This window comes from Coenobita brevimanus, chromosome 85 (genome assembly GCF_032717465.1).
Source record: "Coenobita brevimanus isolate Jiangsu-jjx chromosome 85, ASM3271746v2, whole genome shotgun sequence".
In the NCBI taxonomy this organism is placed as follows: Eukaryota; Metazoa; Arthropoda; class Malacostraca; order Decapoda; family Coenobitidae; genus Coenobita; species Coenobita brevimanus.
In genome coordinates, this window is record NC_137038.1 from 5,554,295 (window position 1) to 5,569,277 (window position 14,983).

At 39.9% G+C, this 14,983-nt stretch overlaps 1 protein-coding gene across 1 annotated transcript in view; it reads right to left on the reverse strand.

Moving 5' to 3' along the window:
- Positions 1–3,531: 3,531 nt before the first annotated feature.
- The window catches only part of LOC145410407 (CD109 antigen-like), a 108,468-nt gene continuing 97,016 nt past the window's right edge, over positions 3,532–14,983 (reverse strand). The window contains exons 22-27 of the mRNA XM_080280560.1: positions 13,311–13,489; positions 9,462–9,723; positions 7,370–7,541; positions 6,393–6,748; positions 4,971–5,076; positions 3,532–3,981 (exon numbers count right to left, since the gene is read on the reverse strand). Of these exons, the coding sequence (XP_080136686.1) occupies positions 3,779–3,981; positions 4,971–5,076; positions 6,393–6,748; positions 7,370–7,541; positions 9,462–9,723; positions 13,311–13,489 (1,278 nt within the window). The 3' untranslated portion in view covers positions 3,532–3,778. The remainder of the gene's footprint in view (positions 3,982–4,970; positions 5,077–6,392; positions 6,749–7,369; positions 7,542–9,461; positions 9,724–13,310; positions 13,490–14,983) is intronic.

Below are 14,983 nucleotides of genomic sequence, written 5' to 3' on the forward strand. Positions count from 1 at the left end.
AGCCTGCAGTGTACTGTCCACATTAAACAACTGTACCACAAAATATGGAGCACTGGAAATGTATCATATGAATGTCCCTGTATATAAATACTGCTAATACTGTACCTGAAATTTAAGTGAGAATCCTCAGTGAAATATAGCCAAGAAATCAAGGCTAGAGACAACACCACATGCCCATAATATACCAATTTATCCAAAACCTCAACGTTCTCACCACAAACTGGAACAAACGGGACAAGAGTTTCTCAATGTGTCAAAAATACTGGAACAAATGGGACAAGAGTTTCTCAAAGTATCAAAAATATCTGGTCGTAAGAATCTGGCCTCTGAAGTCACACTTCCACTAATTTGCATTTACCATCATGTCAACCGTTCTTACCATTATATTTTACAACCCTAAAGATCTACAGGATGGAAAAGCCATAAAATTCCATCCCATATTACCCCTGTCAATGTGCTGGTACTAGGGCTAGGCAACTGCAGTTCCATACATTTAAGAAGAGATAACCATTCTATCACTCTTTGTGGCATTATATGGTCAAAAAAAAAATCTCCAGTCACTTCCAACTGGGGAATTCTAACTGCAAAAACAACAGAATAGGACAAATGGAGGAGTATTTGTTCGAAGGACCATGTTGGATAGAATGATGAGCTGCAACAGAAATGAAATCCCTCTGTTGCAGCCATACGTGTCCAATGTCATGCAACACCAAACATCAGAGCAGGTAACACTGTGAGTATTGTCTTCAGCTGGACATGCGTTTTTGAATAACATGAAACTTATTTGTAACAGGTGTGTGATGATGTATGTGATGACTACAAAACTGTAGAAATTATCTCAAATACTGTACTCTACTGCTCTAGTGGGACATAGACTCTGTTAGATGCACATTAACAACTTGCTTTTTGGACAATTCTGAAGGAGTCACAGCTACATGAATACACAAATAAATTAACTACTATACTGTACAGCATAAACACCATGTACTGTACTTCATGATATAGAAAAAAAGAGGGGAAAAAAAAAAATTGCCAAAACTTGTAAATATCAATGTCAACATTAAGCTATTATGACCCTATCAATCAATACAGCACTCCTATTATTATCATTACTCTCACAGACAAAACTATCTTAAAAACTAACAACACGGTTCATTCACTCAGTCATTCATTACCAACATAAATACTGTACATCCACTTATATTCCATTATTTACACACATGAATGCATGCAGTAAACAGTCCTCATTATACGTCAACAGTGTGTTCCAAAGTATTACACCTTTTTTCATATAAGCAATACCGTAAATTTGTGGTTACAGTATCTGTAAATCAACTTTTCAGGCAGAATTGAAAATTTAACAGGCCATTCTTGAATACTATACTGTTAACTGCAAAAAAGAATATATAAAAGACAGCTTATAATGAGGAACTTACTGTACAGTCACTCACACAGGCGTACTTAAATACCTACATCAACTGTCCCCTAAACTGTGACTAGTGTTCTATAGTTTATTCACAAAATGCACCTTTGGAGTGGTTGATTGGCTATGTACTCTCCCTTACTTCTAGGGTGCTGAAGAAGAGGATGAAAGATGTGGAGAAGGTATAAGGGGGAGGTCTGAAAAGTGACAGGAAGAATGATGAATGAGAGGTTGGGGATGGAGGAAAGAAATTATGGGGGTAATGAGGAGGAAGAATGAACATACTGTACTATGGAGTGGAGAGGGGAGAAGTAAGTGGCAAAAGAGGACTAAGAAAGGAAATAATAGGACAAACAGGAGGGAAAATGAAGGAGAAAAACAGGATAGAGAAGTAAGAATGATGAAGAGGGAAGCACAGAGCTGGATAGAAGCAAGACTTCAACCCATTCTCTCATAAATCACACAATGTTTTAATGTCCCTTGAGGTAAGTTCCAATGTAAAGCAGAGTTAGAGCTCATAAATCACTATCTTTGGTATTTTAAGTATGGGTCACAAATGCAACAAGGCAGCACACTTACTGTGACACATCCAACACTTGAAACAACACCGGTTTCAGCAAAAAATACTGTACACGGCTTTTGTGTTGAAAACCAACTTATGTCAAACTCACACTCCTGGCTGAAACCAAATCTGTATGACTCAAGTATTTATAACTTTTTTTTTTTTTTTTTTTTTTTCCCAGTGTTTATTGCCTCCTATGAAATCTGAAATCCCATTTCTATCACAAGTCTATAGACCTGCAATAAAAATTTTTCAAGTGGACCAAATTAATACGGTACCAGATAGGGTTACCAATACAGTACAGTAATTCAATAAGATTTCTTCATATGCTTTCTTGGCTATTATACTCTGCAGATTATTTTGCATTTCTGCTGCCTGACAGCTTACCCACACTAGTAAAATCTGCTTACAGTACTTGAGCCACACCTCTTGTACTCTTGGAAGCAAGTGCACCCATGTTGATCAGTCAGTTTGGTCATGAACGAATCAATGAGTCATGGAGATATTAACCCTTTCAGTATGGTGACATCTGCTTGTTTCAGGCTGCCACTCAACGATTTCATGCAACTTAGGGAAGACCTCTAGTTGTGAAGGAGTTAATTAAGGGTATGCCCAACACCTCCAATATGAAAAGACTCTCTTCAACCATGTTATATCATCTTTAGGCCACATGAATATGATAAAACTTGTCACTGTACTGAAAGGGTTAATGCTTTACACAGAGTTCAATCCTTGCTCAATCATCTCTTACTGACATGTCCAAAATATCTATGATTATTTGGTCTTTGGCTTTAGGAAGGGTTTGTTGAAGGGGTATACAGCACTATACATTTACTTTAGGTTTTGCTCAAGGGCTGAGTATTGTTTCCATTAATCACTTCAGTCTGATGACATTTAATGTTTTATTCTTGCTACCTTTCGACAATCTTAATTGGCTCAGGTGAGATTTTTTTTCTTTAAGGGATGAAGTTAGATATAGCCTTCACTTACTCCTTCACTACAAGAGGTCTCACAAAAGCTGAATAAATTTGTCTGGAGGCAGCAATAACTGAGCAACAAAACACATCATCAGATCAAGGGACTGAATATACCCAAGCGAGGTTAAGTGGAGAATAAATATATATACAGTTTTTCTATACATTAGATGTATTCGATTCTTTGGGAGGTCATCCTATCAATGCCCATGAAATCAGCAATACCTCATAAGTACTTCATCTACACTCTCACATACTTTTACCAGATCAGAATCATTGAGTCACCATTAATGAAACTGACCTGTCTTTTTTGCTTATCCTTATTTTGAAGTTAGTAGCCCTCTAAATTGATATTACATGTATTTCTATGCTATGGAGGGAGAAATTTGTAGAGGCATGTAGCCCCTGTGAGCATCCTAAATCAGAGGACTGGACACACTGCCTCCCCAGACATTACCTCCATATAAGAAAGCAATCCTTACAGAAGTATTTTTGGCAAAGGCATAATGGCCTACACTGTTCAAGCAAAGGTTCTCTTGGATGGAACACATTATGTAAATTAGGTGACGTGTGAAACTGAAGTTAGGTAACACTAGCTTTGGTTATGCAGGGTGTTTGGGGGCAAGGACAGAAGAAATTTAGGTACAGTATTTTAAGTCAGATTATGAGCAACTGGCTCATGGTGAAAAGGTCAGGATGATGAAAAAATATACATATAGTTCACGGTAGGATGGTAATGTCTGGGGTTTGTCACATCCTTTGAGGGAAAATCTCGAGGTGTTATTGCCCAAGAACAAACTATAACATTTATGGGTATTCTCAGCTGGGGGCCAAGTGAGGTACTGGAAGTAACAGCAGGAGCAGTAGCAGGATCCAGCAGGAGGGATGAGGCCACTGATGCAATGGGCCAGAACTGCTGTAGTAGGACAGGATGGGACAATTGGGACACTGGTATGACCCACACACCTGGCAGATGTCCAGAGTTACTGATGACATGTCCAGCAACTCAGTCTGATGGTGCTCTGTGGCAAAGACAAGAATTTCTCTGATGATTTATTATATCCCTACAATGATACAACACATACAGTCCAGCAGTGGAAAGACAAGGATTTCACTGATGACTTATTTAATTCTTACACTGATTCAACATAAAAAAAAAAAAAAAAAGCTGCAGTACAACTAGTAATTCACTATGAAGTAGATCTGATGTGTGATATTCTTGATACTCTATCATAATATAAACAGGAAAACCAGAACTATCATCTAATGCTAGTCAAGCTCATCATGCTAACCCTATTGTCAACCTTTGCACTGGATGGGGGAATACAGAGTACAGCTCTCTGACCTGATTGCAGACATGAATTGGAGAAAGGAGGAAGCTGATACAGTTTGGGACAAAAGTCATCTTACTATTCCACTGTATTTACTCACACTTGGGACATGTTTGTCATTTTCCTCCTCATTGCATCATATCAAAGGGATATATCTAAGGTCAGTGAAACACGCGGTCTAGCAAACAGAGGAAGATGAGAAGCAGAAAAGGTGAAATACACGGCAGATTTTTGTCCCTGACTGTACACCCCTCCTACTCTCCCAGTACACCACTATGAGAAGAGGTTCTAATTTCCTCCAATCCCATCCACTTCAGCTTCATTTTAAGATCCTCAAGGAATACGTGGAAATAATGCATTCTTTGGTGTTAGAGAAGGACGTTTTCACATGGTGGCACTAATATAACCAGGCAGCTCCACAGCCTAGTTACAGAAACATTCTTCTCTGCTGCCTGGTTATAGAAACATCCCTCAACCCCTCCCTGAACCCCAGAAGGAGGATGGAAGGCTGAAAAAGCACAATTAGGTCTGCAGTCCACCTTGTTCACAGTTCAATGATGCTGGAGCAACAACAACAACAGTATTCTTTCACCTCCAGCTCCATGACTAACACTGCAACAATGGCCAGACTATGTCATGATGGTAAAAAGCATATGGTAATGTAATACAAACCAGCCTACCTGGGGCATAGTACTCATAGACTTTGACAGGGAGGACGGAAGAGAGGTTGGCTACAGGGAACCATCGCTCTACACGGAACTGTACGCAGGTCTGGGTCCCGGTCACCTGTAAGGGAGTGGCTGATATTCTCATTTTTGTTATTTCTACACTGGGTGAAAATATTATGCATCCTGATTCTAATGTGTTGTGGGGATGGCTTGATCTGCTGGTAAGAGAAGCACAGATATTTTGGTTATTTCATGAAACTTCTAGGCAACTATGTAAATACTGTAATGGATGTACAGAACCAGACACTATAAAGTATTAAAAGGTTAAGAAATGTAGAAAATGATGCAGGGTAGACATTGGTAACGTTGGCTGAGCATAATGTATGGACTGCCTATTATTCTAGTTGTGACAGTTCATACCAGCAATGTACTGTATACAAGAGGATAAAAAGATACAAGATACAAACTTAACTGACCGGAAAGAGGAGCCACAAATGCCCCTGTGTCACCAAGAATATGACCCTCAATATTGAAAAATATATATATATATATCCATCCATCCATCATCTAATCCTACGTTGCCCCATGAGAAGCGTAGAAGCCTGGGGCTAGGAAAGTTGGTCCTGGCATTTAAGATGAGAGTGACCAGCTTCACTCATCCCTGAGTGGTATTACGTGAGCAATAAACCCGAACCACCCCATGGATATAAACCTTCACCAGCTCAATCCGATTGGAGCACCTTTATTACCCACTAAACCACCAGGAGCCAAAATCTGGTTATATGGTTACCACCCAGCATAGTAAATGGTTTCCTGGTGTACAGGAAACCATTTGGCTTCTCACCCAGTATAAAGTCACCCACAGGCAGAAGGAAGAGGAAAGAATGAAGGAAAGACACAAGAGGGAGTGTAAAGTCACCCGCAGGCAGAAGAAAGAGGAAAGAATGAAGGCAAGACAGAAGAGGATGGATGGAAAGAAGGATGGAGGAGAGGAAAGGGCACACACCTGAGAGCAGCACTACATCAAGTGAGTGGATGGTGAGTGCCCCCACCTACCACAAATATATATATATATATATATATATATATATATATACTCCCCTACAAACTTACACTTGGCCACAAATCACACACTTTCACACTTGTCCATACTCCTTCACTGTAACTCCATCATCCGTAGCAAGAGTTTATTCTGAATCAGAATAACTGTGAGTCAGTTTTACACTTTCACCCCTTTGATATGCAGTGAATAAGTGGGTAGTAATTTTTCTTCTTTCTTTAACTGTCTTCCTGCCTGCCTACCTGCTTGCCAGCCTCTCTCATTCTCTCTTTTTCTATCTCCCTTTCCCTCCCTCTCTCTCTCCCACTCAGGGAAAAGAACATAAGTATATAAATAATCAAGCATAACGGTATAGGTAATGAAATATACACCACCTTTTCAAAGAAGAATGTTGCTTTGCGCTGAGTAAATTCTGCCCACAGTAAATATGCCACCTTTTTGGACATGACCAGGTTCTGCAGCACCTCAGATGATGCCCCATATCCCGTAGGAACCGTGATCTCCAGGACTGTCAAACCAGATGCATCACCAGCCTCACGGAACAGCCACTTGACGCAGGTCTTGAATGCAATTGATGATCCATTCCTGCCCTGCCAACTGGCCTGAGAGGTGAGCAGGAATGTTGGGGTCGCAGGAGTCGGCAGGAGTTCAGGACGGGTTACATGGTAGCATGAGGTCAGCTGTAGTACGGCAAGCCCTCTACCTCTTCCTTGTACACGCACACTATTGACTATTGGCAACTGTGGACGGAGATGTTACTAGATGAGATACTGAGACAGAGAAGTGAGGTGAGAATACTGTGGACACAGAAGTTAGGCAAATGCATTAACAGACATAAAAGTTGAGATCACTGTGGACACTGATGCCTGGTAAGATCACTGTAGACATAATAATTAAAAGCGAACATTGCAGACTTAAAAATTACATGAAACAGATGAGATCACAGAGGACACTGGAGTTGGGTGAGATTACTGTGGGTATTGAAGCTGGTGAGATTACTGTGGGTATTGAAGTTGGTGAGATTACTGTGGGTATTGAAGTTGGTGAGATTACTGTGGGTATTGAAGTTGGTTAGATTACTGTGGGTATTGAAGTTGGTGAGATTACTGTGGGTATTGAAGTTGGTGGGATTACTGTGGGTATTGAAGTTGGTGGGATTACTGTGGACACAGAAGTTGCGTGAACTGCACAAAGAAACTTCTACAGTCCATAAACCTCCTATCAGAGGACAAGGGAGTTGAGGGACATTTCTATAACTGAGCAAAAGAACTTCTGGATATATTGGAGTCCCCATGAGAATGTACCCCTCTCCAGTATCATTATCAACTACTGGGAGCATATCACCAAGTACATGTGCAGACCTTGTGTGAGAGAAGGATAGGTGGAGATGATGGCATGAGAGTGAAGGTAGTGGCACCAGTAAGGTCATGTAGTGGACCCACTGTCAGAGTCACACGGCTTCCCCACTCCTCAAACTGACGCTCAGAGTGATCCAAAAGTGCCTCCCATGCTGCTAACGTGTCCTGGAAAAAAAGAAATGATGTCTGCTGTCTGATAGGTAAAAATGAAGTTATATGTACTGAATATTTTAAGGAGCAGCTCAAAAGCCTTTCTCATTTTTGAGAAGTTACAATCTTGAGAGAGGTGTTGTGATGGATGATCACAGGGTTCAACAACTGCCATTTCTACGAAGATGTACACTATGTGAATGCTGTCACAAATGTTGTAATTATTAATGTAATAAATGTATTTTGTGTGTTAGTGAATTTCTTTGAACTGGTGCCTGTCAGAAACAAAAGGCCAGGTTACTAATTATCATTACTGCTATTACCTGTATCATTACTGTGGAACATTTTCACATAAAGTGCCTTTCACTTAATATGTTTTTCACTATAAAGTTGTTTATCAGAATAAGAACACTTCTTACAACATGCCACTGTATATGCACTACAAAGCTGTCAAGATGTGAAGTGAAAGACCAAAACTGATACAGTACACTGCATTAGCATTTACAACAATACAACACGTATTTCTTTAACCCTTTAAACGCGGATCGTCGCATTTGCGACGCTCGGCAAAAAGGACATAACGGCGGAGTGTTGCGTTTGCGATTCTAGTAAATTTTGAATAACCGCGGGCAGGCAGGCTCCAGCTGGTATTGTCTATCAGTACCACCACCCTTTAGCTACTTTTAGCACACTTGACCTTTGTACCACTGACCTCCGTTGTTGCCAAGTATCGCATTTTTCCCCCATCCCCCCCCCCACCACGGCCCCTGCCAGCCTGGCTGTGATACATGGCAGCGCTCTGAGTGCTCAGAACTGTAAATCTACGCTCTCCTCTCACAAGCAGTTTATGCTAATAGGAAACGCTTGTTTCCCCAGTTGTAACACTAGCTTTTTTTCTCACGGTTTGCCCCTGTTTAGCGTCAGTTTACTGCAGGCTTTCAAAGTGACATTATGGCGAGTTCTAGCTCTTCTGAGTCAGTGCAAGCGGCCGACAGGAACAAGAATAAAGTGACAGGCGTAAGGCAGAATAAAAAGCGCGCCGTGGTGATCTTTTGGGAAGTAATATGATTGAGAATAATGTAGTATACATGTTTTTAGCTGTGAAAATGGAAATGTTTGTTGAGTGACGGGAAGACCGCCGCCGCACTGCATGTCGGCCGTACGCTCCGTTGATTTTAGCCTTATTTTCAGTGCTTATTGTACAAATACGGATTCCTGACTACCTTTACGTTGTAGTATAAAGTTTACTGTGACAGAATGAGGCTGTGGTAGAGGGGAAACCGGGTTGCTGGAGGTGTGAAAGTGAAGATTTGGTTACCCAACTTTGCAAGTCTCCACAAGTCCTTGGGTAGTCCACGAAGGCTCAATGCCTGTCTCTGGAGAAAGCTGAATGTAAGTACTATCTGCCATACCAAGTATAATGTTCTAGGGTTAATCTCTGATTTTTGGCAAATATTTTCCTACACGTACTCAGACCGCGATACAACCCGCCACTCGGGGGGACGCAACTGTTCACGGCCGCGTTTAAGGGGTTAAACTAGTTAAGGATTTTAACAATACATATTTACAGATACGGCTAATCACAGAATTTTATTTTTAACACTTATCTGCTGCCTTGCATTACATTTTATATTTCAGACAATAATCCTTCTTCCTAGAAAATACCTCATTTAAAATTATTTTTCACTTAATGTGATAACTTTTAAGAACTCATAAACTGCATTAGCTTCCAGTCTCAATAGTTATTATGATTTAAATCATTATTACTGTATCTGAATGGTGAGTGAATGAGTGTGTATCCCATTTATTGGCCATGTTACTGATTAGTTCATCCTCTCTTTTTTATTTCATTTTTAACCTACCTCACCCCATCCCTAAGTTGGGATGATGATGATGATGATGATCATGATATGATGATGATGATGATGAACTAACCTGGGTGGAGCCCCAGCCACCATCATGGGCACGTTGGGAGTGAAGCCAGCGAACAATATTTTGGGTGAGGACTTCCCCACGGCGAGAGTACAGCATCAGGGCATGCGCTGTGGCTGCCACATTCCCTGAATCATGAGTGTGGGGCCGGCGGGGCTTGAGGTGAGATCGCTGCGACTCCACACGATACGATGGTTCAGGCACAAGGTCTTCACCCCAATACACATGCTTCCCTGAGGAGATATCATATGAAGGTCCACTTAACCTAACATAACCAAACTAAACTAAACCTAATTTAATTAAATCTAACTCAACCTTGTGGTAGGTGGTGGTGACCATCATCCACTCACTTGATGTAGTGCTGCCTACTTCCTTAGCCTCTACCATTCATTTTCTGTGCCTGCCCTCCTCTCTTCCTATTTCTCCCATTTTCCTGTCACTTCTTATTGCTTTTCTTTCCTTTACAGGTGGCTTTACATTGAGTGACAAGCCAAATGGTTTCCTACAAGCCAAGAAACCAATTACAACACTGGGTGGTGACCATATAACCAAACCATACGCGCTCCCTACGTGTCAACAAGAGGGTTGGTGGAGGGTTAGTGCCCCTCCCCATAAAACAAATAACCCAGAGTCAAAAGGCCACCCCTTACGGGATTATGTCATCTGGCAATAGATAGATAGATTGACTAACTCAACCAAACCTAACTAACTGAATTACTGTAAACTCTCAATCAAGCATAATACCGCCAAGCCCTATGCCGAACAATGTAAAATGCCAGATATTGCATAGTACCCCTCACTGACTCCATATTTGGCATCACAACGGATAATGCGATACTATCCGTCTTGACCCTCTACTGTAAATACTTTTCCATACGTAAAAGATGAAAATAAAGCACAATATACAATAAAGTAATGATACACTAAAGTAATACAGCGCCGGTTGGCTACCAATTACAAGCTGGTTGATACACCTCGGCACTGGATATTGCATAAAACCAGTGATGAAACCCTGTTTCAGCACTAGATATGCAAAACTTTACCGGATATTGCATAATTTCATAAGATATTGCTTTAATGGAGCAGAGCCAGCAGCACTTGATGTATCACTGGACAAGATATTGCAACGACGGATAACTGAGAGTTTGCTGTAAATCTAAATTCACCTAACCAAATACAGTATAACCTACCCTAATTTTACATGGTATAACCAATAACACATAATTAAACTACACTCATTCGGGGAAGAGCTTAACCCCTTGGCTGTGGTGAGTTTCTGTGAGCTACATCAGATCATCCATTATAAGCCAGAATCAAGTACATTATTCTTTTTTCTTGGCCTAAAGGTTAATCATTATAGATCTTAATTTTTTGGTGTTCCAGGTTTCTGATGTTTACTAAACTACAAAATAGGAAATTTGCAACCCTAGGAATAAAGATGAACAAAAAAAGAAAAATGCTTTACAGGGGCAATGCAGTGGTTAAAACACTACTAAAGTACTAGTCGTACGGTGATCGCAATACTCTGGTGTCATATGTGTGTGCTGCAGCTGCTGTACCCTTTGCCACTATTTTCCCCAGCAAAGTGTGAGGGTCATATTTTATGCCCTGTGCTATAAATTGGTCAGTATATGGGGGGGGGGGGAGTCAAGCCTTTTACAGCTACGTGTTGTAAGCCCCCTCCAGCAAAATCAGACCAATATGTGGCCATATGCAGTAGGTAACAGATACCCAAGCACTATTCAAAGGTTCAGAATGCAATACTTCAAATATCATTAGCCTTTTCACCACAATATGAAGTGAGGAGGCTTATAAAAAAAAAAAAAAATCGGAACAGTATTATAAAGTTAGCAGCCTGATTCTTCTTTACAATGTGATGAACATCATTTATAAGTTGCAAGGAAACTGCTGTCACCTAGCTTTGAAGAATATAATAATTATGTCTTTATTCACTTTCTGGATACATTAATCATATACAGTATGCACATATGTAATAACAGTAATGCATGCATCTTTTTATGACCTGAGGTGGTTCACCCTGCACAGCTTATTTCCAAGGATTATCACTGTATCTGAAGAGTCACCCCCTCTCCTGCATTTCCAACTCTAAGTGGCTGTAGAGATTTAGTAATACACCCAGTACACATCCCTTGATAACTTATTCAGCAATGTACATTTTGATATCCTCTTGGATGTTACTGTTGTAACTATGTCAGCATTAAAAAGATATGAATAACAAACATCATCATCATCCAGACCTCCTTCTCCACCCTACGGCATGGTGAGGAGTGGTAACGTCCAGACAGCCCAATTTTCCCTAATCCAATGGGCCACTCTTCCATTCACTTGTCATTCAAGCCCCTGGAATTCTGGCTCTATCTGATAAACCAAAAAACTTTCACTACATTCTGTAGCTTCACATAAATGTGTCAAGATAATGTAAAGATTCATTATCATACAGGCCTCCTAGGCACTTATAATGCTGCCCTGAATGCCTGAGGAAGCTGTGTGTGTTCAGGTGTGACATCTTGCACCCCACCACATGCAGGATGTGTGAGATTCATCATAACACTCTTGTTTAGTTTGTCACATAGTATCTGTCATTATGGAAAGTTGTTTTTCAGCCTCTCATACTCACTATGACTTTACTGTATGACAGGAAATTAACACTGCAATAATCTGTGCTTCTCACTAAAACATTCTCCCTGGCTTTACTCTACCGAAGTTGCTCAGTCACCCTGCCAAAGAAACTTGAAGCAAGTCAATAAAGCATACAGTTTTCTTACTTTCGTGTGGAAGAGGGTTGCGCTCAGCTATACAAACATCTCTCACCTCCCTGTGCATGAAAGGAGAATGGTGGACTCCAAAAGATGGGTAACTTTGATCTGCAGTCCACTTGGCTCACATTCAGATGAATCTGGAGTTTCAGCTACTACTTCTTATTTCTTTTTCATCATTTTGCTATTCCATAAGATCAGAAATAATTTCTGGGAAAGATAATTTTCCTGTGTGGCTGAGTGTGGCAGCTAAACCCTTTCCTCTTGCATAGGGGTTAACTCTTAACTTAAAAAAAAAAAAAATTATTCCACAAGCTGTATAAAATGATCGGGCAGTGACAAAAATAAAATGCAAGGTACTTCCTTCTACTGGAGAAGTTCAGGAAACGCATACAAAAGAACCTGAAGGATAAAATCATTTTCATATTTATAGTAAAACACCAAACAATTACTAAGATAGTGCACTGAATGTGATGGAAGCTTAAAATGAATATCAAAATTGTACATGGCTGACACATTATCAACACCCAATTCAATACAGTTTATGACTAAGTTAGAAGTCACGAACGTAAGGCACCTCAGCAACCTATCATATTGCAATCTTTTCACTATGATGATGTCTCCAAATAATTTTATTCACCTTTCAAGAGACTTTCTGAACTGATAGATTTACACACAGCCTTCATTAACCACTGAACTATGAGTGTTAGAGGGTTTTCAAAGCTAAATAAAATATTGTAGTCTAAAGTTAACTAAAATGCAGAACAAAATGAAAAATGCATCTCTGGGTTGAAGGGGTTAACTCAATCTGCCCTAGGTTGTCTTTTTCATTTTCAAGTACTGTACTACACTGTACTGTAGTCTGGACATCTTCTGACTATGTTACTCAGCTTGGGACAGACTTTTTTAAATGGCAAGGTTAGATTCATCCTGAACAAATCCCTTCAATATAAGATGTCTTTCCTAAGATGAATAAAACTATCTGGTGGCAGCAAGAACAAGCTAAAAAGAATGTCACCCCTATGGAGAAAAAAAAGAAAAGTAAATAAATAAATTCCTATATTTACTAGCTTGCCGAGCATAGTGAGTGAGGTTGTGGAAGGCAGTGTTGGCCCTGGGTGAGTAAGAGAGGTGGAGTGCCAGGGCCACCAGGGCAACCTCCAGTGGCCGTGATGAGTTACCCACGGCACTCAGGTTTTCCTCCAGCCACATTCGCCCCTTGGACACTGCTGCTGTCACCTGTTCATCCAATGGCTGAAAATTTAGGAATTATGTGAGACTGCATTGTACTGTACTGCATCAGAGCTGATGAGTTACATATGCCTAAAATGGACTGACAGTTCTATACAATAGCAAACCTGTAGTTCTTTCACTATACACTGGCCATGATATTTGTCCTTTGTGATGCTCATTTCATGCAGCTATGATGAAGAAAAAAATTCTGTGGCTCTACATCCTTCCATAACAGTTCTACATGACTGGCATCATATTCTAGTGTTCATATACTGTTAAAACACAGCATTTAAAATGGAGAGATGGCAATTGTAGGCCAGGTCAAAGTGAAATGAGCATGGTCACTGTTTTCATGTTGGTGGCAATATGTACAAAAAGTCATCATTATATGCTGACTTTTTTAATCTCCTACTTTCTGTTACTATTAAGTCCACTGTGATTTAACAAAAAAGTGTTGGTCAAAGTTCCACTGATACCTACAAATTTAATTTATTTTATTTATTTATATATATATATATACATATTTTTTTTTAACAGTACCAATTCAAGGTACAAAGTTGTGATACTCTGAAATATATCACCTATGTAAAACATGTACTTACTGTGTTTGGAGAAATATATACAGTACATAGCCTATACTGTGCACACACACACATATATATATATATATATATATATATATATATATATATATATATATATATATATATATATATATATATATATATATATATATATATATATACTAAAAGTCCTCCAATCTGACCACCACTAATTCGAAAATCCCAATACTCTTAATTTTTCAAGGTGAAAATTTTTGAAATTTTCTATGGATTTATCTGGATTGGACTTGCTCTTGGACTTGGAAGTACCTACCTGCAAAATATTCATTTACACTTCTATGCATTTCCAGTGAGTAAAACAATAACCCATATAATTATACGTGTTCATTTAATGAACATGTACTGTATATATTTCTAATGTTTTCAGGGGTCCCTCCCAGTAGTCCGAAAGACCCTCGGTCCCCTGCCATTTGGATTAAAGGACTTTTACTGTATATTCTAAAGTGGTTGGTGGGGGCACTTACCATCCACTCACTTGATGTAGTGCTGCTCTCTGGTGCCTATCCTTTCCTCTCTTCCTACCTTATATCCATCCTTCCTCTTCTGTCTTTAATTACCTCATTCTTTCCTCTTCCTTCTGTCAACAAGTGACTCTACACTGAATGACAAGCCAAATGGTTGCCTGTACACCAGGAAACCATTTACTATGCTGGGTGGTAACCATATAACCAAATTATGGCACCTGGTGGTTTAGTGGGCAATTAAAGCGTTCCAATTGGATTGAGCCGGTGCAGGTTTATATCCAAGGGATGGTTGGAGTTTACTGCTCATGTAATGTCACTGAGGGATGAGCGAGGCTGGTCACGCTCATCTTAAATGTCAGGACCAACTTGCCTAACCCCGCGCTCCTATGCGCCTCGTGGGGCAACACTGAATTAGATGATGAATGAAA